The sequence below is a fragment of the Bubalus bubalis genome, chromosome 14, assembly GCF_019923935.1.
Source record: "Bubalus bubalis isolate 160015118507 breed Murrah chromosome 14, NDDB_SH_1, whole genome shotgun sequence".
In the NCBI taxonomy this organism is placed as follows: Eukaryota; Metazoa; Chordata; class Mammalia; order Artiodactyla; family Bovidae; genus Bubalus; species Bubalus bubalis.
In genome coordinates, this window is record NC_059170.1 from 60,166,202 (window position 1) to 60,192,265 (window position 26,064).

Consider the following 26,064-nt stretch of genomic DNA (forward strand, 5'->3'; position numbering starts at 1 on the left):
GTCCCCCAAATCCTTTTCCTACTTCTCAGTCCATCTGATGAATTTCAGCTGTCTTCATCGTTTAATATAGCCAGATCCTTCTATTTAAAGGCATTGGGAGTTACTTTTCACAAGTTTTCTAATATGCTAAGGAAAGCAATTTTGATTAATTGGCCAGGGAGGCTCTGCCCTTGCCAGGTGTGCCTGGTGGCATTCAGATCAGGCTGTGTGGTCTCGGGATGTAAAGACGGAGACCTTGGGGCCAGGGCAGGTGCTGGGAGTGAGAACGCACTCACCTCCGTCAGCCCAAGACCAGGCAGCCCCTCCACGAGCCGCTGCAGCTCCGCAGTGTCATTAGACCTCTTAAGACTCAGTCCTGGATTTCATCTAGAAAAGGAAAGGTTAAGGAAGCTTATATTCTAGAAAGATGGAGAAGTCGTGATGCAGTGATCCCACCTGCCTCTCTGAAGACATCTGCGTCCCCCTAACCAGACAGACTTTGGATCACTGGGGCTTTGGAATGCCCACTTGGGAAGAGGAAGGTGGAGTGACTGTCTTTCCCTGTGAGTCCCTCACAATCCATCCAGTGGAGCCGGGCAGGGAGTGGAAGTCAGTTCTCAAGGGCACAGTGAGCAGAGGTGAAGACCAGACTTCCTCAGATGCTGGGGGTTTGCTGATCCTAGTAAGCAGTGTAATATGCTTGGGGAAAAGGAGGAGAGTTCCCCGAGGCTCTGAGAAAAGAGATTCAAATGGGAGTCACCTGAGAGAGCAGCAGGGATTTAGCTAGTGGGAGAGTGGAGAGCCTGAATCTGGAATGAAATTCTAGACACTGGAGTGAGATGAAGCCAGGAGAGCCCCCACTCACAGCCCCACCTCATCCCCTCCAGAGATGAACTGTCCTGAACAATGATTTAAGTGGGGTTGGGGGATGGACCAGGTCAGAATCTTCTAGAGCTGTGTTACAGCATACCTGCCCAGGCCAGCCCAGGGCAGCCACAGACCCCAGGGTTCACTAATTGAGTTATTTCCTACTTGAGTAGTTGACTAGTTGAGAACTTGGGTTTGGCTCCAGCCACATTGCAGATGGAATTCCCAATCTTCCGCTTGCTAAAGCTGTGTGACCTTGGCTCAGTTATTTTACATCTCTGATCCCCATCTCCTCATCTGTAAAACAACAGTGATATAAATAGTAATTGTTCCATAGGAATGTTATCAGAATTGGGAGAAGTGCTCTGTGCGTAACTCTTGGCAGAATACCTGTTTGTATAAGGAAACTCTCAGTGAATGTAAAATGTCCTTCCATGGCTGGAACCTAACTTTATTCAGAAGGAAACCTGAGCTCTTGTTCAACTCAAAAGAACAAGGTAAACAGAGCAACTTTGATTATAATTCTAGACGTTAGAGTCACTATTTTAATTTCATTTGAAGGACTTGCCATTTGAGTTACAATGAATAGAAAATGTCCTCCTCCTTATCAACTTCTTCCAAACACAGATTCTGTGTGTTTTTTTTTAACTTTTTATTTTGTAGTGGATATAGCCAATTAACAATGTTATGACAGTTTTGGGTGAACAGGGAAGGTGCTCAGCCATACATATACATGTCCCCAAGTTCCCCTCCCATCTAGGCTGTCAAATAATCCTGAGCAGAGTTCCCTGTGCGATACAAGTCAGTCCTTGTTAGTTACTGATTTTCAATATAGCAGTGCAAACACCTATGTTTTTGAAAACTTGTAATGACAACAAGTGACCTGGAAACTGGTCTTTAACTGGTTCTCTTCCTTCCTCCCCCATCGCCCACGGGAAGAATTCCCTGACCCGCAGTGCACCTCTTCCCAACGACTCCCAGGCCCGCAGTGGAGCGCGATTCCACACATCCTACGACAAGAGGTACATCATCAAGACCATCACGAGTGAAGATGTGGCCGAAATGCACAACATCCTGAAGAAATACCACCAGGTAATGTTTCTTTATTTTTACTTGAAACTCGGAGGTGATCAATATTCATAATGAATTATCATCACGGCCCAAGATTTAAAGATATAGGTAGGTCATGATGAGAACACATTTGATGCAAAAATTCCCTCTAGCCGTGTTTGTAAAAATTATTATATCCAGATTACAGACAGTTAACATTTAGGAATGGTAGATTGTTAGTTATATATGTAACTCTTCTAATCTAAACACCCTTCTGTTCAAGGTTTCAATGATTACCATTCTGATTTTAAAATCACTGAGCATCAGATCAGATCAGTCGCTCAGTCGTGTCCAACTCTTTGCAACCCCATGAATCGCAACACACCAGGCCTCCCTGTCCATCACCAACTCCCAGAGTTCACTCAGACTCACGTCCATCGAGTCAGTGATGCCATCCAGCCATCTCATCCTCTGTCGTCCCCTTCTCCTCTTGCCCCCAATCCCTCCCAGCATCAGAGTCTTTTCCAATGAGTCAACTCTTCGCATGAGGTGGCCAAAGTACTGGAGTTTCAGCTTTAGCATCATTCCTTCCAAAGAAATCCCAGGGCTGATCTCCTTCAGAATGGACTGGTTGGATCTCCTTGCAGTCCAAGGGACTCTCAAGAGTCTTCTCCAACACCACAGTTCAAAAGCATCAATTCTTCAGTGCTCAGCCTTCTTCACAGTCCAACTCTCACATCCATACATGACCACAGGAAAAACCATAGCCTTGACTAGACGGACCTTTGTTGGCAAAGTAATGTCTCTGCTTTTGAATATGCTATCTAGGTTGGTCATAACTTTCCTACCAAGGAGTAAGCGTCTTTTAATTTCATGGCTGCAGTCACCATCTACAGTGATTTTGGAGCCCCCAAAAATAAAGTCTGACACTGTTTCCACTGTTTCCCCATCTATTTCCCATGAAGTGATGGGACTGGATGCCATGATCTTCGTTTTCTGAATGTTGAGCTTTAAGCCAACTTTTTCACTCTCGACTTTCACTTTCATCAAGAAGCTTTTGAGTTCCTCCTCACTTTCTGCCATAAGAGTGGTGTCATCTGCATATCTGAGGTTATTGATATTCCTCCCGGCAATCTTGATTCCAGCTTGTGTTTCTTCCAGTCCAGCGTTTCTCATGATGTACTCTGCATAGAAGTTACATAAACAGGGTGACAATATACAGCCTTGACGTATTCCTTTTCCTATTTGGAACCAGTCTGTTGTTCCATGTCCAGTTCTAACTCTTGCTTCCTGACCTGCATACAAATTTCTCAAGAGGCAGATCAGGTGGTCTGGTATTCCCATCTCTTTCAGAATTTTCCACAGTTGATTGTGATCCACAACAGTCAAAGGCTTTGGCATAGTCAATAAAGCAGAAACAGATGTTTTTCTGGAACTCTCTTGCTTTTTCCATGATCCAGCGGGTGTTGGCAATTTGATCTCTGGTTCCTCTGCCTTTTCTAAAACCAGCTTGAACATCAGGAAGTTCACGGTTCACGTATTGCTGAAGCCTGGCTTGGAGAATTTTGAGCATTACTTGACTAGCGTGTGAGATGAGAGCAATTGTGTGGTAGTTTGAGCATTCTTTGGCATTGCCTTTCTTTGGGATTGGAATGAAAACTGACCTTTTCCAGTCCTGTGGCCACTGCTGAGTTTTCCAAATGTGCTGGCATATTGAGTGCAGCACTTTCACAGCATCATCTTTCAGGATTTGGAATAGCTCAACTGGAATTCCATCACCTCCACTAGCTTTGTTCGTAGTGATGCTTTCTAAGGCCCACTTGACTTCACATTCCAGGATGTCTGGCTCTAGGTGAGTGATCACACCATCGTGATTATCTGGGTCGTGAAGATCTTTTTTGTACAGTTCTTCTGTGTATTCTTGCCATCTCTTCTTAATATTTTCTGCTTCTGTTAGGTCCATACCATTTCTGTCCTTTATTGAGCCCATCTTTGCATGACATGTTCCCTTGGTATCTCTGATTTTCTTGAAGAGATCTCTAGTCTTTCCCATTCTGTTGTTTTCCTCTATTTCTTTGTATTGATTGCTGAAGAAGGCTTTCTTATCTGCATTCAGATGTTTATATCTTCCCTTTTCTCCTTTGCTTTTTGCTTCTCTTCTTTTCACAGCTATTTGTAAGGCCTCCCCAGACAGCCATTTTGCTTTTTTGCATTTCTTTTCCATGGGGATGGTCTTGATCCCTGTCTCCTGTACAATGTCACGAACCTCATTCCATAGTTCATCAGGTACTCTGTCTATGAGATCTAGGCCCTTAAATCTATTTCTCACTTCCACTGTATAAGCATGCTGCTGCTGCTGCTGCTGCTGCTGCTGCTGCTGCTGCTACTGCTACTAAAGTCGCTTCAGTCGTGTCCGACTCTGTGCGACCCCAGAGACTGCAGCCCACCAGGCTCCCCCATCCCTGGGATTCTCCAGGCAAGAACACTGGAGTGGGTTGCCATTTCCTTCTCCAATGCATGAAAGTGAAAAGTGAAAGTGAAGTCGCTCAGTCATGTCTCACTCTTAGCAACCCCATGGACTGCAGCCTACCAGGCTCCTGCGTCCATGGGATTTTTCAGGCAAGAGTACTGGAGTGGGGTGCCATTGCCTTCTCCGGTATAATCATAAGGGATTTGATTTAGGTCATACCTGAATGGTCTAGTGGTTTTCCCTACTTTCTTCAATTTAAGTCTGAATTAGGCAATAAGGAGTTCATGGTCTGAGCCACAGTCAGCTCCTGGTCTTGTTTTTGCTGAGTGTATAGAGCTTCTCCATCTTTGGCTGCAAAGAATATAATCATTCTGAAATCGGTCTTAACCATCTGGTGATGTCCATGTATAGAGTCTTCTCTTGTGTTGTTGGAAGAGGGTGTTTGTTATGACCAGTGCATTTTCTTGGCAAAACTCTATTAGTCTTTGCCCTGCTTAAATTTGCCTGTCACTCCAGGTGTTTCTTGACTTCCTACTTTTGCATTCCAGTCCCCTATAATGAAAAGGACATCTTTTTTGGGTGTTAGTTCTAAAAGGTCTTGTAGGGCTTCATAGAACCATTCAACTTCAGCTTCTTCAGTGTTACTGGTTGGGGTATAGACTTGGATTATGTGATATTGAAGGGTTTGCCTTGGAAATGAACAGAGATCATTCTGTCGTTCTTGAGATTGCATCCAAGTACTGCATTTCAGACTCTCTTGTTGACCATGATGGCTACTCCATTTCTTCTGAGGGATTCCTGCCCACAGTAATAGATATAATGGTCATCTGAGTTACATTCACCCCTTCCAGTCCATTTTAGTTTGCTGATTCCTAGAATGTCGACATTCACTCTTGCCATCTCGTTTGACCACTTCCAATTTGCCTTGATTCATGGACCTGACATTCCAGGTTCCTATGCAATATTGCTCTTTACAGCATCGGACCTTGCTTCTATCACCAGTCACATCCACAGCTGGGTATTCTTTTTGCTTTGGCTTCATCCCTTCATTCTTTCTGGAGTTATTTCTCCACTGATCTCCAGTAGCGTATTGGGCACCTACTGATCTGGGGAGTTTCTCTTTCAGTATTCTATCATTTTGCCTTTTCATACTGTTCATGGGGTTCTCAAGGCAAGAATACTGAAGTGGTTTGCCATTCCCTTCTCCAGTGGACCACATTCTGTCAGATCTCTCCACCATGACCCGCCCATCTTGGGTTGCCCCACGGGCATGGTTTAGTTTAAGGGTTGGCAACATTTTGGAAGTTATTTCGCACATGCCTGTTGGCAGTGAGATGTTGACCCCTGAGTATTTAACCAATTACGCCTTTTGAGAAGAGGCTCTGATTTTAGTACATGGATGTCTGTCTACTCACTACCTGCTTTTCAGAGCCCTCATCATTGTCCCTTCATAATCTCCTGGGAGTAGAATGAAACTACCCAGGGAAACGTCCATCTCTTTCTATCGTGTGCCCCCCACTGCTCTCTTTCTTGATAAATTCCAGCACAAGTGCCTGCAGAGCATGCCTGCTGCTGTACCCTAAGCCCTCCATAAGTGGCAGTGGTCATAGCATCATCAAGTTCTGCAGCCATGACCAGTAACAACTATGTCACCTTGAGGAAGTGTAGTCTTAGGGCGTGAATACGGCACTGTTGATGGCATTTTCAAAGCAGTCACCTTGAGAACTGGTGTTTAAACCACATACTGCAGCACATACCCACACAGGCACACACTCATACTGTTGCTGTTAACCAAAGGCTCCTCAAAAGTGTTTATATCATCACATCAAGCACCAGCCTCACAAAGTGACTTCTTCAAAGGCACTGCTTGGTTGGATCTGTGGGCGCTGAGTGTCTGTGAAAGTCAGCTTCCTTCCTTTATGGTCCCGCTTTCTGCTCTAACATCGGAAAGTGTTTCTTGCCAGTTGCTTACTCTTCTCAAATGTGATCGACTGCATTTTGCTCCGAGTGAGGTCAGTGAAACTCCTGAAGCTCCCTCCCTCCTGTTTCTGGAAACTTGGAGCTCCCATGATTTGTATTTTTAAAAACATTAGTCAGCCTCTAAATTCATTTAACATCTCTTCAATCTTTATAACACTGATTCCTTTTGAAATCCATTCTACAATACTTGCGCCGTTGCCAATTATGAAGGAAATTTTAAAGTGCTGGGTTAGCACCTATAAGGGTAGACACTCAGGCATTGGCTTCTGAATGGATGGGATTCGAGGATGCAGCTCTTAACCAGTCACCCCCGCTGGAACTTACTGTCATGCTGGTGCATCTTTTTCTACTTTCTTTAAATTGTCTTAGAACTTTCAAAGCAGTGTGGTACCTCAGTGACCAATGAAAACATATTATTCTCATAAGTGAGACTGTTCAAATGCAGTGTGAGATACAATTCAGATACGAACTTCTCGATGACATCTCTGAGTTCAGATTTTTTTTTACTTTTACAGAAGTCACAGTTTGAAAGGTTTCCTCTGGGGTGGTTACTGTAACGAACGTGCAAGATTTGACATATCGGCAGTATTACATAAAATGCATTGGGGACCAAAATATAAGTCTATTAGCATGCTCCAGGGGCTGTCACAGCAGCAAATATTTCCTTTCACTTCACTGCTACAAAAGGGCTATTTTCACTGACCTCACTCAGAGCAAAATGCAGTCGATCACATTTGAGAAGAGTAAGCAACTGACAAGAAACACTTTCCAATGTTAGAGCAGAAAGCGGGACCAAAAAGTATGTTCTTTATCCAGAAAAGGCTCATTTCTCACTTCATCATCTGTGTTTTTCCTCTTGTAAAAAGTCCTTTTACTTTTACTTTTGGCTGCGCTGGGTCTTCACTGCTGCACACGGGCTTTCTCGAGTTGCGGTGCGCCGGCTTCTGACTGTTGTGGCTTCTCGTTGCGGAGCTCTAGGCGCGCAGGCTTCAGCGGCTGTGCACAGGCTTACCTGCCCCACGGTGTCTTCCCAGACCGGCGACTGAACTCGCGTCACAGGTGGATTCTTAACCAGTGGCCCACCAGGGAAGCGCAAAAAGCATTTAAAATATAATGAAAGGGTCTTAGTACTAACCTTAAAACAGAGTGTTGTGGGTCAATTATTCTTCAAAAACAAAGACACTCATAGAAAAAGGGATCAGATATGAGGCTACCAGAGGCGGGGGAACTGGATGAAGGCAGTCAAAAAAGTACAGACTTCCAGTTACAAGATAAATACTAGGGCTGTAATGTATAATATGATTAATATAATTACCACTACTGTATGTTATATTTATGAAAGTTGTTAGGGAGTAAATCCTAAGAGTTCTCATCACAAGGAAAAAATTTTTTCTTTTGTAACTGTATGAATGATGGATGTTCACTAAACTGTGATAATCATTTCTTGATGTATGTGAGTCAAATCACTATGCTGTACACCTTGAACTTGTACAGTGCCGTATGTCAATTACATCTCAGTAAAACTGGAAGAAAACAATCTTTAAATAAATGGAGGTGAAGGGTCTTCGTGACTGAGAATCACCATTGCTGATACAATTGGCTTGGTGGAAGGTCAGGAGACCTAGGTCATAGCTGGTCACAAACGGGCTAATTCAGGGATCTCTGAACCTCAGTTTCTCCATCTGCATTTCATTCATTCATTCCTTGTGCATGCATTCACTCTGTTTCTATTGAAGTATGGTTGACTTACAATATTGGATTCGTTTCAGGTGTGTGGCATAGTGCTGTGATATTTTTATAAATTATGTACCACACAAGTTTTTATAATATTATTGACTATACTCCATGTGCTGTGTATTTACTCTTGACGTAATTCCATAAAGGAGGTAAGGTGGCCTAGACTACTTTTAGGAGTTACCACTAGTCAGAATTTTTTTCTTCAGTGGAGACTGTCATTTCTTTTCTTGCTTTTTATTGCTTTTACCTTCTAATGTGCTTCTGAACCAGCAGTCTGGTCTGGACAAGTCATTAGGCTTGTCCAAATCCTGCTATCAATAGACAGGACAGGCTCTCAGAGAGGGCAGCTCCTATGGAGTACATTGGATGGGCTTTCTGACAGCGTTGGTTACTCCGTGGCTCTTATTTTTCTCTTTTCTTTCATTGTCCTTTTTTGTGTTTAAGTAAAATATATCCGGAGGTGTAGCTGTATTCTGGAAGGTTAAAATTACGGAGAAGGCAATGGCACCCCACTCCAGTACTCTTGCCTGGAAAATCCCATGGACAGAGGAGCCTGGTAGGCTGCAGTCCATGGGGTTGCTAAGAGTCAGACATGACTGAACGACTTCACTTTCACTTTTCACTTTCATGCACTCGAGAAGGAAATGGCAACCCACTCCAGTGTTCTTGCCTGGAGAATCCCAGGGACTGGGGAGCCTGGTGGGCTGCCGTCTATGGGGTCGCACAGAGTCAGACACGACTGAAGCGACTTAGCAGCAGCAGCAGCAGCAAGGCCAGCCTCTGAAGGAGCAGCATGTGCTAGACGTTGAAAGAAATCCCTCCTGATTTCCTGATGAGCAGCCTCACCAGCAGTGCCCATGTGGCAGGTGGTTCAGAACATGAACTCTGGAGCTGACTACTTGCCCCCAACCTGCTGTATGATCTTAGGCAAGTCACCTAACCTCTCTGTGCCTGCTTCTCTGTCCATACAATTGGGATGGTAGTGTCTCCTCCATCCCGTGTTGTATGGGCTTCCCAGGTGGCGCTAGTGGTGAAGAATCTGCCTGCAGTGCAGGAAGACTTAGAGAGACTCCTGGGTCAGGAAGATCCCTGGAGAAGGGCATGGCCACCCACTCCAGTGTTCTTGCTTGGAGAATTCTGTGGACAGAGGAGCCTGGCAGGCAACAGTCTCCATAGGGTCACAAAGAGTTGGATACGACTTAAACGACCTAGCAGCAGCACCACCCTCCTTCATCTGGTGTTGTGCTAATTAGGGGAACTGCTATTTATAACCTGCTCAGGACAGTGCCTGGTGAATAACAAGCGCTAGGTAAATGATCGAATAAGATCTTTCAATACTTCTCTTGCACATACTCAGTTGCATGTCCCAGTGTTGAAATCATTAGCTTTTTCAATCCACTAGGGGGCCTGGTTTCTGGCAGAGTGTGGCACAGATGCAGAAAAATTTGAAGATTCAAACTGTAAGAAGTAAGATTTCTTCCAGGCTCCAGCACGCTGCCGTAGTTTTTATCTGCTGCCCAGACTCCACCCTGATTCTCACTGTGAGCTAAGAAAGCACAGCAGCGTCTTTCAGACCAGTGGAAATTTGTATTAAGCAGAGCAAACCTTTATGTTCCTTTTGTTTTTCTCTTTTTTACAGTTAGGAAAATAACTTAAGTGTTTTGGTGTAAATACCCTTTTCTTCTTTAGATTTCTGTCAGGTCAGGACAAACTTGGGTCTTATAAATGATGATCATTGACTGATTAGCTAAGCAATGCTGGAACATTCAAAAAGGAAAAAAATGGTCAAGAACCTTCTTGAATACCTTATTTCTCCTACGTTGACTGGTTTGTTTGTTTTTTTAACTGACCTAAATTCATTGGAAGTTTTGGAATCATGTAGCTTCTTCAGCTTTAATTAAAATGGAGTCAGTGTCAGTAAAATTTTAAAAATTTTAGGGGAGGGAACAAGTTCCAATGTAGATAATCAAGAAATGCCTATGAAAATAGATGAAAATAGCATTAAGAATATCTTTTATGTTTTTGAAATGTAGGGTTTAAATTTGTTTTTTTATTTCAAAGTGACTGAACTGACAAATTGACCAAGTAACCCAAAAATCCTTTCTTAACTTTTGTTATCCGGGAGACTGTTAGTAACTTGAGCTGAATCTAGAAGTTATGCCTTAAAACTCGAATCATTGTTGAAAAAGCTACCTAGTATGTCACGTTTCAGTGTAGGATGAGGGGGTGACTGCTTGACTTTTTTGGATCTTCCTTGGAATACATCTTTCTATCCTCCCATGAAGGACAGTGGTGTTGGCCACAAACAGAGAGAAACTGAGAAAACAGGCCCCATGAAAGCCAAAAGTTAAAACTAAAAAAATTAAGGGTTTGATGCCAAAAGAGAAGTTAGACACTCCATCAGCATTTCCCAAATTACTGATTGGAAACAGAACCCCCGTACCGCTTGTAAGAATTGATGTTCTGACTCGGTAGGTCGGGGTGGACCTGAGATGCTGCATGTCACGGGCAATGCTGATGGAGCCCGTGTAAATGGCAGTGCAGGCCCCACCTCCTGGAGCAGGAGAAACATTCCGAGTCTGCTCGCTGGCTCTTTTTGTTCTCTGTGGAGGAGAAGCCAATGGAAATGTGAAAAGCACAGTCAAGTTTTATGTGTAAACAGCTGGAACTGTGAGATTCACAGCAAGTAGCAGCAGGGCCTGTGTCTTCAGGAGCTGCATACACTCTCAGAACACCAGGAGGGGCCCCTGTGGCTCAGGGAGCACTGCTCCAGCTCCGCTCTGCAGACGGGGCATCGCTGTCTGCCCCCAGGTTCCGGCAGCCGCACGGCCCACTTGCTGGCACACGTTTCCTGCAGCAGGTGATCTCCAGTTTCTGGAAATCCCGTTGCTCTTTTGTGTTTGGATACAGTCTGTCTCCCCACCTCTCTCCAACATCTGTGGACTGGACATTCTCATTCTGGCCTCCACGGCTCTCACTTTTCCTTTCCCCTTTTCTGTCTCCAAGCATCTCTGCTCAATTTGGGGTAAATTCCTCAGCTGTGTCACCTACTCCTCATTCTCTCATCAGCTGTATTAATCCATGGTCTCCCCTATCCAGTGATTTTTTTATTTCAAAGATTGTATTTTTTCTTCTAGAAGTTCCATATTAAAAAATCCACCTGTGCACTCTGGATCATTTTTGATTATATACTCATTACTGAAATTGTATCCTTTTATTTCTTCAAATGCTTTTATACATAACTCTTGCAGTTCTATTTCCAATAGTCCTAACCTCTGCCATTCCTGGGGTCCTGAGTTTGCTGTCTCTTGTGTCTGCTGAGTCTCAGAAGTGACTGACTGGAGTAGAAGGCCCTGCAGAGTGTGAGGTCAGGATTCTGATGAGAGAGGGACTCCGGTACAGGGAGAGGAACAGAGGAGGATTGGGCGGAGGAGGAGGGCAGGCTGCCAGGCAGGCCCTACAGGCCACAGCCAGCCAGTGGGGCCCTTCAGGGTCCCCCGTGTAGCACTGCCACGTTGGGCCCAAGGAACAGGAAGGTGGACCCAGGAGGAGCTGCCAACTGAAGCCCGCTGCCCACACTCCACAGCCGGACAGCACGGCCTCCCAGAGTGCATCACACCATGACGCTTGGGACAGCCCTTCTCCATTTCATTTGTAGTCACTGAGTAAACACCAACTCCTCTTATGGTAAGGTGTTTATTTTTAGTTGTTTTGGTTTTTTGGACACAACAGCCAGCTTGTATCTTAGCTCCCCAACCTGAGCCCTCAGCAGTGAAAGCTCAGAGTTCTAACTGTTGGCCCACCAGGGAATTCCCTGATAAGGTGTTTGCTTGTTTGTTTTTCATCTCAGCGCTCACGATGATGTTGTGTATGGGTCTTTATGGTAGCGTAATAAACTGAGTTTGGAGCACCAGTGTTGGCATGTAGGTATATTCTGCAATATATCAGCACTAAGAATGTTTGTACATACTGCAGAGAAATGTTTATTCCCTATAAGCCTGATTTTTATTAAGTTTAAGAAAAGCAGTAAAATTTTGTACTTACATTAGATTAAATGGGAGTCATCCTTACATTCTTTTATGACTCTTGAAACCAAAATATAGTAACTGACATAGACCATTCTCCCAAAATATCAACTCAAGAAATGTTTGGATTATTTATTTGTCTGGTTCTCCTGAAACAAACCAATCCTTAGTTTCAGGCTGGTTTTTTTCTTTCTTCCCTCCCTCCCTTTCTTTCTCTCTGTCTCTCTCCTTCCCTCCCTCCTTGCCTCCCCCCTCCCCTGCCCCAGCCTCATGTAAAGAACATTGTTGAAGTGATCTATAAACACAGGCAGAGGCACAATAAGAATTACAGATAATTTAACCTTTCAAAAACATTAACTGAGGCAAGACTTTACATTGAAGTATTAATTTGATGCTATATTAAATTGTCACTTCAAGCCCCTTAAAAAAAAAAGAGTGAAACATGATAATAACAGCAATTTTCAAGAGCTGGAGCCCAGGTTCACACTCTCATGCAGAGATATAAATATTTATCCATTCCAGTACATCACTTAGAATCCTCTCTGCTGAAACCTTCAGTCAGCTGTGAATCTTTTAATGGCATTTCATTTTGCATACGAAAAAGCAACAGACCGGGGGATTCATAAGACTTGTTATTCTTGTTGAGTACCCAAGAGCAAAGGAAACTGAGATCCTGTGGCTGTTGCGTTTTATATGTTTTTAAAATTCCAATTTCACCATGTCAGTTTATCATTATAGTTCTGACAAGCTGCTGTACAGGAAAAAAGTTCTAGGGGAGACTAATGAAGAGGTAAAATTTGCCTCTATTAATGACAACAAGGAGTCATATAAAAGAAGACTGTTTTAAGAGAAGACAGAAAAAAGTAAAATCTGTATGGGTTACAGATGAACATTGCCAGCAAATACAAGTGTCTGAGAAGCACTCTAGAAAAAAAACCAAAGTCACAGCATGAAAAATTACAGCCCGAGGTGACACGAGTCATCCAGCTATGAAAATGCTAACGTGGAAAGTACTTAATAAAAACAGTATTTTTAAAATGCAAACGTAGGTAATGCAGCAAGTTTAACACTGAGAATATGGACACTGACTCCAAGAATACTTGGTGATGGTTTTAGTTCTGTACAGTAAGCATACGAAGAATTAATGATGATCAGGGTCAGTTTTTTAAAAATTTGGGACTGTTCCGTACCTTATTTAGATAGAAGGTCAGTGTCCTGGCTGAACTGCGAACATCTATCAGCTCAGGTGCCAGACAAGACCTTCCCTGTTTGATAGGAGAGAATGTGCCCCAGGGACCGAGTGGTGGAAATAACCGGCCAGCTTTGGGCCACAGATAGGAAGGCCTCTGGGAAAGCGTGGGATCTGAGGAGCCACGGAAAGGAAGGCTCTGCAGGCTTATGTGTACACGGCTGGTACTCCCCTAAAAGGCGTCACCCTCTGTGTGTGCCCTCGATCGCTGGTCCACACTGGATGACCAGTGCTGCTGTGTTTGGCCCATCTGTGTCCATTTCCTCCCTTGGGACCTCAGAGTGGCAGAGGACAGACGTCCACAGGCTCACCTGACCTCTGGAGAAGAGTCTCCCGGGCAGCACCAGGGCACAGCACCGGTCAGAAGTGGATTGAGATATTAAAGCAGCAGATAGGGAACACTATCCCCTGCCAGTGAGAAGGACTGCCCTGTAGCCACACCAGGATGCTGATGAAAAGGGAAAGAAATATCCTCCCCTTTCTATTATATTTTGGTTTTGGCTGTGCTGTGAGGCTTGTGGGATCTTAGTTCCCCGACCAAGGATCCAAACCAGGCCCCGGCAGTGGGAGCACCAAGTCCTAACCACTGGACCAGCAGAGAATTCCTCTGCACCTTTTTGAAGAGTGACCCTCGGGATTAAGTCACTATTGCTCCATGCTTGTAGTCCCTATTTCTCCATTCTTCCAACAGGAATTGGAAACTAAGCGTGTAAAAGGGAGGAAGCAAAGATTCATTGTTAGATTGTCTTGTGATCGAATCAACAATGTTAAAAAATTAATAGATGCTGAGGCTGTTTTTAACTATTAAAATAAGGGGTGCTCATGCCCCCCCCCAAAAAAAACCAATCATGGGACTGTAGTGCCCCAGCACACATTTTTAAAATAATTTTTGAAGCATTTATTTACAGGTTCTTTTGTTAATTTGTCAGTGATTAAGCTTTTGAAGGGGAAGTGCTTAGAGTTCTGATCCTAAAAGCAACATAAGTGAGAATTATGATTTTTAGTGTCTTCTGTATTTACAAAAGTATTATCATATTTTATATTAAAAAACACACACACATAAACATTATTCATTTTTGGAAAGTCTGTTCTGTGGAGATATGCTTTAAATTGGGAGTCCCTAGCCTGCATTTAAATAGAGCCCACTTCTCAGGGAGCATCCGAGGAGCACGTCAGGTGAAGCCTGCCTCCCTCACCCTTTCCTTCCTGCCTGCCTCTCCCACCCCCCGCCCTAGGGTCTGGATTTCATCTGGCTCCTGCTTGAGTCATCGCAGTCCCCCCAGCGCCGTTTCCCTGATCTTCATACCCTTCACAAAGCCCCTGTGCTCTAAGTACTGTTATTGCGCCTCTTCTCCAAATGCAGAGACACAGAGAGGTTGAATAATTCCCGAAGGTCACACAGCTAGTGCTCATGGTGCTGGCCCAGGAAGGCTCAAGCAGCGGGATTGTGGCCCTGTGTTTACAGCGTCCCTAGATGTGGGATAACCTCCAGGAGTTTGTGGGGTGGGGGAGCCATCTGAGACATGCCCACTGGTATTAGGGTGTGTGCACAGCATTTAGTGGGTCAGCAGGTGAAGAACCCAAGGGGATTACTATCTGGGCCTCTCTGTGTCAACTCCCACATGCAGTGACCCTCATGCTCCAGTTCGGTGGTCTGCCAGCCCAGGTGCTCACACACCCAGTGGGACGTTCCTCCACTGAAATGAAACAGGGTCTTCTTTTCCCAGTGCTCCCACCCAGAAACTCAATTCATGGGGGAGGTTTTCGCTCCTGCAGTTTGATGCGGGAGTGCTTTCTAAACCTTTGGGACCAACTGCTGCTTGTCAATACTGGAATCTAACATGATAGGCTTTCTGGGGTTGTGGTTTTGTACATGATTACAAACTCAGGAGTTTTAAGTTTTTTAAATCTCTGTGCTGCAATGTGTTCAACAAAGCCTCATAGGTGAGCCTTGCTTTTGAGTATAAGAACATGTAGAAACTTTCTGATAAGGTGAATCAAATTTGATCTGTGTTTTCAGTTCAGTCGCTCAGTCGTGTCCGACTCTTTGCGACCCCATGAATCGCAGCACGCCAGGCCTGCCTGTCCATCACCAACTCCCGGAGTTCACTCAGACTTATGTCCATCGAGTCAGTGATGCCATCCAGCCATCTCATCCTCTGTCGTCCCCTTCTCCTCTTGCCCCCAATCCCTCCCAGCATCAGAGTCTTTTCCAATGAGTCAACTCTTCGCATGAGGTGGCCAAAGTACTGGAGTTTCAGCTTTAGCATCATTCCTTCCAAAGAACACCCAGGACTGCTCTCCTTTAGAATGGACTGGTTGGATCTCCTTGCAGTCCAAGGGACTCTCAAGAGTCTTCTCCAACACCACAGTTCAAAAGCATCAATTCTTCAGCGCTCAGCCTTCTTCACAGTCCAACTCTCACATCCATACATGACCACAGGAAAAACCATAGCCTTGACTAGACAGATCTTTGTTGGCAAAGTAATGTCTGTGCTTTTGAATATGCTATCTAGGTTGGTCATAACTTTCCTTCCAAGGAGTAAGTGTCTTTTAATTTCATGGCTGCAGTCACCATCTGCAGTGATTTTGGAGCCCAAAAAAAATAAAGTCTGACACTGTTTCCACTGTTTCCCCATCCATGTCCCATGAAGTGATGGGACCGGATGCCATGATCTTCGTTTTCTGAATGTTGAGCTTTAAGCCAACTTTTTCACTTTCCTCTTTCACTTTCATCAAGAGGCTTTTGAGTTCCTCCTCACTTTCTGCCGTAAGGGTGGTGTTATCTGCATATCTGAGGTTATTGATATTCCTCCCGGCAATCTTGATTCCAGCTTGTGTTTCTTCCAGTCCAGCATTTCTCATGATGTATTCTGCATATAAATATGTATTATTTTATTTAATCTTAAAGATAGAGGACTTGCAGAATATAATGTGTACATGTGTTTCTCCCTGGGGTGGGGGTAGGGGGGAAGCGCATCAATGATTTCCTGTGTAGTAGTCAGGTGTCTTTCACATATTCGTCAGTACGGATAGTGGTATCCATGCTGATCCGGGCATTCCATGGCTCTGTACAGAGATTTGGATCAAAGGGACGTGTTCTGCCAGCGGGACTTTTAAAAGATAGGCCATGATGAGACTAAACTGAGCAGAACAGCACAAGGGGTGGGGTCCCGGGGGAGGGAGCTGAATGGCCAAATTGAAACCTGTGTGCCCCCCAGGGCAGGGGGCATGTCGCGTGGGCCCTCAGATCACCTCTGCAGAGGCTTCTTCTGGGCAGACTTCAGAGCATGTCTGTGAGCCAGTTTGGAGCACAGAGCAGACGGGCTGACACTGAGATTCCTTACTGGAGTTCTGAATGTCAAGAGTAACCGTGATCACCGTCCTCTTTGGCAGGAGAGAGAGCAGCACAGAACACAGGCCTTGTGGGGGTGTGCTGACACCCTGCCGCCTGTAACCCTCACCCTAACCTTCTTGGTAGGAGTTACGGTGCTTGTTTTCTAGAAAATGACATTGAAACACAGGATGGTTTAGTAAGCTGCCCAAGACCCCACAGCTGGTAAATGGAGGCACCGGGACGCCCCTACATATCATCTCTCTGGCTGCAGAACCTACATCCTTCCTGCCGAACTTAGGCGGCTAGACTCCCCCAGTCTCCATGCGGCCAAGGCCCAGCCAGCCGGCCCTCTTCAGAGGCACCAACCAATCCTTTTATTTCTTTACATCAGATGTGAGAAATCTTCTTTTCAGCCAAGAGCTCTTTACCACCTGTTTTGTATTAGCAAAACTCAAGTTTATTGTTTTTTGAAAGGCGAGAAATAGAAAAGTTTCCTCTGATCTGACTTCAGATTAAGAACAAGTTGGGGGTGAAACTCTACTCAGAAAAAGCCATCGTATTGAAATATGTAGCTCAGTTATGTAAGATTTTTTTTTTTTTTTTAAGGGCAGAAGCATCTTTAAAATCTTCCAAACTTTGGGTGGCAAAAATCAAACTCCTACACGGATGCTGTACTTCTTTACTTTAATGATGAAAATTAAAGGCTTTAAAAAAAAAAGTCTTACGATGGCTTATTATTATCAGAGTTGATTATTGCAGTGTCTACCTCTAAAGTGTGTGACAGGGCATCCTGATTACTTTCTTTTATAAAAGTGCATTGTACAACTGAATATTTTGAGGATTGTTTTTTTTTTTTTAAATGAAGGAGTTACCTTAAATGTCACCATTACCATGATGACTATTCTTCCAGCCATCTGTGGTAAACAGGTACAGTAAGTACAATTTTTACAACAGTAGGTACAATTCATGCTAAGTTATCCTAGCGATATCACACACATCAAAGGCATAAAAGAACCTTTTTAAAATTTTCTTTCCCCCTCGTTTTAAAGAAAGGAAAACCTAACTTTGGAAAGTACAGTGGGACCCAGTTTGTAAGGATGGTCTTTTGAAAAGTGTCTCCATCTGGTGGCCGTTTAGAGTATGGTCATTGAAGAGTAATGGACATATGTTGTGTTTTTGCAACTCTCTTGGAAATGGTGTCAGTGCTGGGACTGACTTGTCCAGTGATGAATCCAGTATGGGGCCAGAGAGTGTCCATCTGGTGGGGCCAGAGAGTGTCCATCTGTCTGCAGAGCTTCACACCACTGCTCTGGTGGGCAATTTTTTATTTCTTTCACTGACATGAATTTTTTATTTAATGTCACTAGTAAATCTACAAAGTAATGATTTTAACATATCCAAAAAAGTATTAATTTTTTCATATTTTTTAAATTTTATTGAAGTAAAGTTGATTTATAATGTATTAACTTTTTATGTATAGCAAAGTGATTCACTGATACATATATATATATATAAAATATGTGTGTGTGTGTGTGTGTGTGTGTGTGTGTATATATATATATGTAAAATCTTGAAACCAAGCCTCCTGTGTCTCCTGATTGGCAGGTGGATTCTTTACCACTGGGCCACCAGGAAAGCCCATATATATATATTTTTTTCACATTCTTTTCCATTATAGTTTGTCACAGAATATCAAATATAGTTCCCTGTGCTATACAGCAGGACCTTGTGGTTTATCCATCTTCTGTGTAATAGTTTGCATTTAGTAATCCCACACTACCGTTCTTTCCTTCCTCTATCCGTCCCCCGCTCAGCAGCCACAGGTCTGCTGTTTTGTAGATGATGTGTATTATATTTCACATTCCACACAGAAGCAATATCATATGGAATTTGTCTTTCTCCTTCTGACTTACTTTTTGCTTACTTAGTATGATAATCTCTAGGTCCATCCATGTTGCTGCGAGTGGCATTATTTCATTCTTTTTCATGACTGAGTAAATATTCCATTGCATGTTCGTGCCACATTATCTTCGTCCGTTTATCTGTTGAGAGACATGTGGGTGGCGCCCATGCCTGGGCTGCTGTGAGCACAGGGGTGCGTGTACCTTGATGAATTATATAGTTTGTCTTTGTCTGGATAGACACACAATGCGTAGTGGGACTGCTGGGCCATGTGCTGATTCTAGTTTGAGTTTCCTGAGGAACTTCCACACTGTTTCCCACAGTAACTTCACCAACTTACATTCCCACCAACAGTGCAGTCGGCTTCCCACAGCCTCTCTACCGTTTGTTATTTGTAGATTTTTTAATGTGATGGCCATTCTGACCAACATGAGGTGGCACCTCAGTGTAGTTTTTTGATTTGCATTTCTCTAATAATTAATGTTTAGTAGCAAAAATGGCAGTGAATCTAACTAGGCTGATGTCAGATTAGTACTATACTGAAAAACAATTAAAAAAAAAACTGTGAAAGTTATATTCCAGTTGATCTTCACTTATCAAAGACCTGTTTGCAGAGCTGAACCTGGATGTATTATTTCCAAGGTCAGAGTTCTAAATTCGTCCTTCTATTTTTCCATATTATTTAAAGTACTTAGTAGCGTGTCTTAAAAATAATATTGCATCTTTAATAAGAATGGCTACAGGTAAAATATTGTAAGTTACACAGAGAAACCAGTGTTGATACTACATAAAATTCAGAAATCTAAGTAGAAAACTCTCTCTACTTCAAGAGAAGTTTTAAGTAGATTAAGTAGTACTTAATCATTTAAGTAGTGGAAATGATTTGTTGTTGTTCAGTCGCTCAGTCATGTCCGATGCATTGAGACCCCATGGACTCCAACGCACCAGGCTTCCCTGTCCTTCACCATCTCCTGAAGCTTGCTCAAACCTCATGTCCCTGGAGTCGGTGATGCCATCCAACTAACTCATCTTCTGTCATCCCCTTCTACCCTGCCTTCAGTCTTTCCCAGCATCAGAGTCTTGCTTTAAAATGTTTTCCCAAAATAAGTGCAGTTATGTTAACAATAAAGTGTGATCAAGGATTTTCATGATAAGGCCTTGAGAGGTTGAAATAACATGTCTAAGAAAGGAAAGAAGAAATGTTCAAAAGTTTACATCACATTTATTATGCAGCGTTGTGAGTAAAAATTGTAAAAGTTTGTGCTCTTTACTGTTTTTCATTTTTTAAGGAACACCCTTATGGCAGTTACGATTTATATTTAAAGACATACTAGACTGGATGTTATGGGTTGTATTTTAATGCTCTTTATACTTTAGGATGAAGGGCCTCTGGGGGGGAGTCAGTGGTCAAGAATCAGTGGGATTCTTAAGAATACATGGGATCAGTTCCTGGGTTGGGAAGATCCCCTGGAGGAGAAAATGGCAACCTACTCCAGTATTCTTGCCTGGATGAAATTCCATGGACAGAGGAGCCTGGTGGGCTACAGTCCATGGGGTTGCAGAGTCAGAAATGACTGGGCACACACATACATACAATAATTTGTGATTTAAGCATCTTTTCATGTACCTGGTGGCCATCTGTGTTTTCTTTGGAGAAATGTCTACTTATGTGTTCTGTTTTTTTCGATTGGGTTTATTTTTGTTGAGTTGTATGTGCTATTTGTATATTTTAGAAATGAAGCCCTTGTCGATCGCATCGTTTGCAAATATTTTCTCCCATTCCATAGGTTGTGTTTTCATTTTGTTTATGGTTTCCTTGGCTGTGCAAAAAGCATGTAAGTTGAATTAGCTCCCATTTGTTTTTATTTCTATTGCTCTGGGAGACTATCTGGTGGCAATTTAAACATTAGAGTCTCAATAAGAAACAGAAAACCGAGAGCCTGACTCTCCCAGCTTCTAACACTGAGCTCTCTCCACAATTTCCTCTGTAATCTCAACTTTAACACTATCAAAGGCATTGATCATAGTGGCCAGGTGATGCTGCCTGAACCTCGTAAAGTCATCATCAGGGCTTCTAGGAAGGACGATGGAGACCCCAGGTCATGATTTCACTTTAAAGGAGTTATAGAAAGGACTAGTCACTTGTCCTCTCGCCTCGTGCCATTATATACAAATTAGTTGGGAATGTTAAGAAAAAAGTATCTCTGGAGATAGATTTTCTTATTTGTCTGCATGGTGCACTCAGACCTGGTCTTCAGGTGTATAAACATGGTCATTTTCTGTAAAGAAGACATTAATGGTTGTATAAGCCATTATCACTTTGTAAAACACCATAGGCAGAGGAGTTATTTTTTATCTGAACAAACAGCTTTTGACTGGATCATTTCCCCGCCTCTTTCTTTCTTTCCTATGCAGTATATAGTGGAATGTCATGGGATCACCCTTCTTCCCCAGTTCCTGGGCATGTACCGGCTTAATGTGGATGGAGTTGAAATATATGTGATTGTTACAAGAAATGTGTTCAGCCACCGTTTATCTGTATATAGGAAATACGACTTAAAGGTAAGATTTTTACTCTTTTGTTCATTCAGCTTGTTCATCCATGTTGTGTGTAACTGATCAGGCTGCGCACTTAAGAGGCACCCAGAGCTCAAAGCACTAGGCAGCCAGCAGAGCACTTCGTGTTAAGTGAGGATCTGGTGGCTCAGACGGTAAAGCATCTACCTGTGATGCAGGAGACCTGGGTTTGATCCCTGGGTCGGGAAGATCCCCTGGAGAAGGAAATGGCAATCCACTCCAGTACTCTAGCCTGGAAAAATCCCCTGGATGGAGGAACCTGGTAGGCTATAGTCGATGGGATTGCAAAGAATTGGACACAATTGAGCAACTTCATTTTCTTACTTTCTTTCTTATTGTACCTATGAGAGATACCACGTGTAATTTATTGAGCTAGTATGTATTGAACACCAGCTATGTGCCAGGCCCTGCTTTTAAGTGCTGGGAACAGTATGATGAACAAAACAGACCAAGTCTGCCCTCAACGAGCTGACATTCTGGTAGGCAAAGACAGATAAGTAAGTCACATGGTATGCTAGGAACTGAGGAGTGCCATGGAGAGAAGAAAAGTCAGGAAGGATGGAGAAAGGATGCAGTTTGGAATCAGGAGGTGAGGGACAGGCTGTTTCAAAGATTTGGAGTGGGAGGTAGACCACTGGAAATTCTGACTGTGGAGTGAGGGGCGCTGACTTCTGAGGTCACTGATGTAGACAATATCCGGGTCAGAGGCTGGCGTACTACGACCTGCCTGCATGGCAAGTTCAACTTCGCCGTTTTTGTAAATAGCTTTATTGGAGTCCCACTATGCCTGTGGTTTCTCTATCATGTGTGGTTGCACTATAATAGCAGGGTTGAGTAGTTACCATAGAGACCATTTTGGACCGCAAAGCGCAAAACACTTACCCTCTGACCCTTTCCAGAAAAAATCTGCCAACCTCTGGTCTTCATCAGTCAGTCTCAAATTTTTTGATCTCAGACTCCTTCACACTCTTAAAAGAGGACCCCCCCAAAAGCTGCATATGTAGGTTAATACTAATACTTACAATGTTAGAAATGAGAAACATTTTTTAACATTTTTTAACTTAGTTTTTTAAACTAGTAAAACTATTAATGTTAGCATATCTTTATGAAAAGTATCTTTCAAACTGAAATGTTTAGTGGAACAAATGGCATTGTTTTACATCTTTGCAAATCTCTGTGATGTCTGCCTTGGTGAGAGAGCTGAAATGTCCTGTCTGCTTCTGCTGTCATGTTACTTAAAGTGTATGAAAAAAAATCAGACCTTACACAAATATGTAGTTGGAAAAAGGGAGGGGTTTTTAACTTTTTCAGAAATTTGTGGGTGTTTTTCTTTGATGGCACACCTAGACCTGACAAGTGATAATTTCTCAAAGCTGAGTTACAGTGTGGAATCTGAAATCACATTAGTGAACTTTTTAAAACCCATCAGTCTGTTTGCACGCATTGATCTGAGTACATCATGCTTTTCATTTTGAACAATGGGTTTACCGAGTTATGAGCTCTTCCAAATACTCACGTTTCATTAAACAGTATCAAGAAGCCACATTAATATTGCCACCTGCCTCATTAGAAACGCCTTTATATATTGAGAAGCTGTCAAGCTCAGGGTGGTGGATACAAGTTTTTAAAAGTTTTCATTTTCGCTTGAAAGCTTAAATTTTACCAGTGGGTTTCTTGTGAAATGACAGCACAAAGCTGAGCCAGCAGCTTCGTTCCTCTTTGAGCAAGTTCCTGTCAGATGCCCAGAATGGAATAAACAGGTTCCAGTTGTCCTTTCATATAGAAATGATTTCTGGAAGAAAGTAACTAGTTCAGCTCATAACTCAAAACCATCACCAAGATAACTGTCCTTAAACTTACCTGCTTTATAAACAAAAGAGCTTTGGGCATACTCCCTATGCAGAATTTTGAGAAGGTACGTCATCCAGGGTTAAGATTTAACAAAACAGATGCCATTGCTTCCTCAAGGATATTCATGTGTCGTATGACAAACTCAATACTAATACCATTCGGTGCCGCTGCTGGATCTGTGCTAACCTGCCAACAGTTTTCCCCACCGTTGTTTTTGCATTATCCATGTAAATGTCAAGGCAGAGACTGTCTCCACATTATTACAAAGACATTTTTGACTTTGCAGCACCCCTGGGTGCTGAACTATGCTTTGTGAAATGTTGGTCTAAGGGAGGGGAGATGTTCCAGGCTTATCTCTTACCTCTGGAGTCTGCTCTTACCTCCAGGTCGTAGCTGTTTTGTTCCCTGGAAATCCCAGCAACCCTCAGGGCTCTTTGGAACCATCTCTCTCACAAGGCCCTCTGAAGTGTCGCTAGCTCGTCCTGTTGAGTACTAGAGGTCGGTCTGTCGGTCTGACTCCCACGTCAGGAGCCCCATGTCCCAGTCTTACTACGTGTTAGCTGGGTGCGAGATGCTGAACCTGTAGGAGCCACAGTTCCTTCATCTGTAGAACAGAGATGGGTTTACCTCCCTTGCTGGGTTGAGAGGATTAGTGTGATATGTTTGTGTCACGTCCAGCATAATGCATACAAGAAGAGGTGGATGAATTTTCATTCTCTTCCATTCTACTAGTAAGTTTCTTAAAGACAATTGTTTTTGGTCCCACTTTATCCCCCTGAAGTGCTTCAAATAGTGCCTCATTCAAGCAGACATCTAGTCAGCATATCTTGATGTAAGTTACAGACTGGATATTATGGTTTTAATTTAACCTTGGATGTCCTGATTTCACCTCCCTTTTTAGCTTATAGAATAAACTCTGTTCTCACCAGTACTTGCCATCATGAGTGGTGAGGGAACCTGGGCGCCTGGCATCATTTCATGTCTCAAACTCATGGCTTTGACTGACTTCTCTAATTTTGTTTTTTTAATTCTGAATGAATTTAAATCTGGATGAGTTTTTCCAGGCTAATGATCTGCATTTACATAGAGATGAAGCATCACTGAGAATCAGAAGCAGAGTAAATTATATTGTAAGGAGGGGAAAAAAAACACAGAGACTACAAACTTGGTTAAAGATACAAAAATAATTTCCTCCCTTTGCCCATTAGCATAGGAACTGCTCAAGTATTACAAATGCAGTACCCAGGTATTATAAGTATTTAATACTCGAGTATTCACCCCTTCCTTCTTTTAAAATAAAGGAACATTCTTTATTAGCAGTCAGTGAGTAAAGGAAGATATTGTGGCCCGAAATCAAGACCCTATAAAGGAAGGAAAACAAACCATTGCAAGTGACAGCTGCTGGGCTTGGCTGGCCAGAGGGCTCTCCTTCACGGACAACTCACAGGGTTCATCCTCACTTGCTGGGGCAGCTTTGTGCTTCTCCAACGTGTCCTTAAGCTTCGAGCAGTGTCCTGGGCTGGCCCAGCAGGGTCTCTTAGATCCACCAGACCTGGGAACACTGAGCGTGGGGGTGATGATGAACTGGCATGGGGGAGCCCCTGGCTCAGGCCTGGCCCCTATCCCCTATAGGAGGAGTGTCTCCATCTGTGAACGACAGGTGACACACACCCTAACTAATGCCTGAGCTGCTTGAAGGCAAGATGGTCACAGAGTAAAAATGTTAAGAGTTGCCAATCTAGAAGCTACTTGAACATTTCCCAAGTCACATACACATTCTCTTAATGACTGGCTAATGCAAGTATTCCAGGCCAATAAATGTGTATTTAACAGACAAGCAAGCAGCTTGTGCCACTGACCTCTGGTCATAGTTTGGGTGTGTGGTGCTGGGCTGTGATCCTTCCCCAGCCGTTTACCCGGCAAATGTGGGCGCTGCTGCTTGAGACACTGTGACGGCCACCAAGGAACACAGAGGAGGAATGCTCATTGTTGTTTAATAGTATCAAAGTTAGGGACTTACTGGCCATTCATTTCCTAATCTTTCTTTTGCATTAAGAGCTTTCACAAACAGAGGACAGTCTCTGTTCTTAAACTCTACCCTAAAGCCCTACCACTCCATCAGCATCTAAGACAGACTTGGTCGTGTTGGACAACACAGAACCAAGGGTATTATTTGAAAACCAGTGCAGTAGAGTAGAACTACTGCAACCAAAGCTGTGTTTTCTTCTACTTATACCTTTTGTGCTCACCGTAGAGGCACAAAAGGATGCATGTGTGTTTGAAGGGACCTCCAACATGAAAGGGGCCAGAAAGGCCCACTGGGTCTTAGGGTGAGTGAGGAAGTAAGGTCATCAGGAACCCTGAGCCAGAGAGATGGGCTGTCAGGGGCCAGGATGCCCCCCTACAGAACGCAGCATGGTAGACAGGCCCTTGGTGCCCAGTGGCCACTGCAGCCAAGTGATGGCCCACTGTACTTTGAAGACCCTCAAACCAACCACTTCTGGTGACGTAGGGAGGAAAGTGTGGTCTGACCCTGAGTTTAGAAAGGCATCGTTCACATGACTGTTGGGTTTTTTGATTTCCACCAGGAGGACAGGAACCAGGGGAAAGACAGCACAGGTGATACCAAGAAGGAAAGGGTTGGAGCCAGAAACCCCTACAGAAGGCGCAGTGCACACTCACTCAGGGAGGGGACAGAGCAGTCAGCGCTCGGCGCTCTGCCCTGGGGTGTCTGCAGGTTTCACGTGAAGCCAATGCCTCGCGTGTGCTTATTTTCATCATCTCTGTTTCAGGGCTCTACAGTGGCCAGGGAAGCAAGTGACAAAGAAAAGGTAAGTGCCTGGCGTCTCTCACCTTGGTCCTCGGCGTGGGGCCCAGCACCTCTTAGTTCTGTCTTCTCCTCCTCCCTCTGGTTCTTGTTTCCCCTCAGCTATGGTGGGAAGCTCTTCGTCGATCTGAGGAACACTCTCCTCCAATCCTCTCCCTCAGGTTAGCTGCCCTGTTGAACAATGAAGTAGTTATGAGTTTGAAGTGTGGGTGA

The 26,064-nt window shown here is 43.7% G+C and overlaps 1 protein-coding gene and 1 long non-coding RNA gene across 4 annotated transcripts in view; one reads left to right on the forward strand and one right to left on the reverse strand.

The window, feature by feature from the left end:
* The window catches only part of PIP4K2A (phosphatidylinositol-5-phosphate 4-kinase type 2 alpha), a 187,545-nt gene that overhangs the window by 126,963 nt on the left and 34,518 nt on the right, over positions 1 to 26,064 (forward strand). Inside the window, exons 4-6 of the mRNA XM_006079950.4 lie at positions 1,786 to 1,938; positions 21,012 to 21,158; positions 25,817 to 25,855. Coding sequence (XP_006080012.1) covers positions 1,786 to 1,938; positions 21,012 to 21,158; positions 25,817 to 25,855 — 339 coding nt within the window. The remainder of the gene's footprint in view (positions 1 to 1,785; positions 1,939 to 21,011; positions 21,159 to 25,816; positions 25,856 to 26,064) is intronic.
* The window catches only part of LOC112578842, a 28,241-nt gene continuing 26,313 nt past the window's right edge, over positions 24,137 to 26,064 (reverse strand). For 2 of the 3 annotated variants that reach the window (XR_003103271.3, XR_003103272.3), the window contains 2 exons: positions 25,878 to 26,022; positions 24,137 to 24,671 (listed from right to left, as the gene is read on the reverse strand). This is a non-coding gene — a long non-coding RNA (uncharacterized LOC112578842). The remainder of the gene's footprint in view (positions 24,672 to 25,877; positions 26,023 to 26,064) is intronic. The other variant, XR_006544633.2, reaches the window with a different exon arrangement.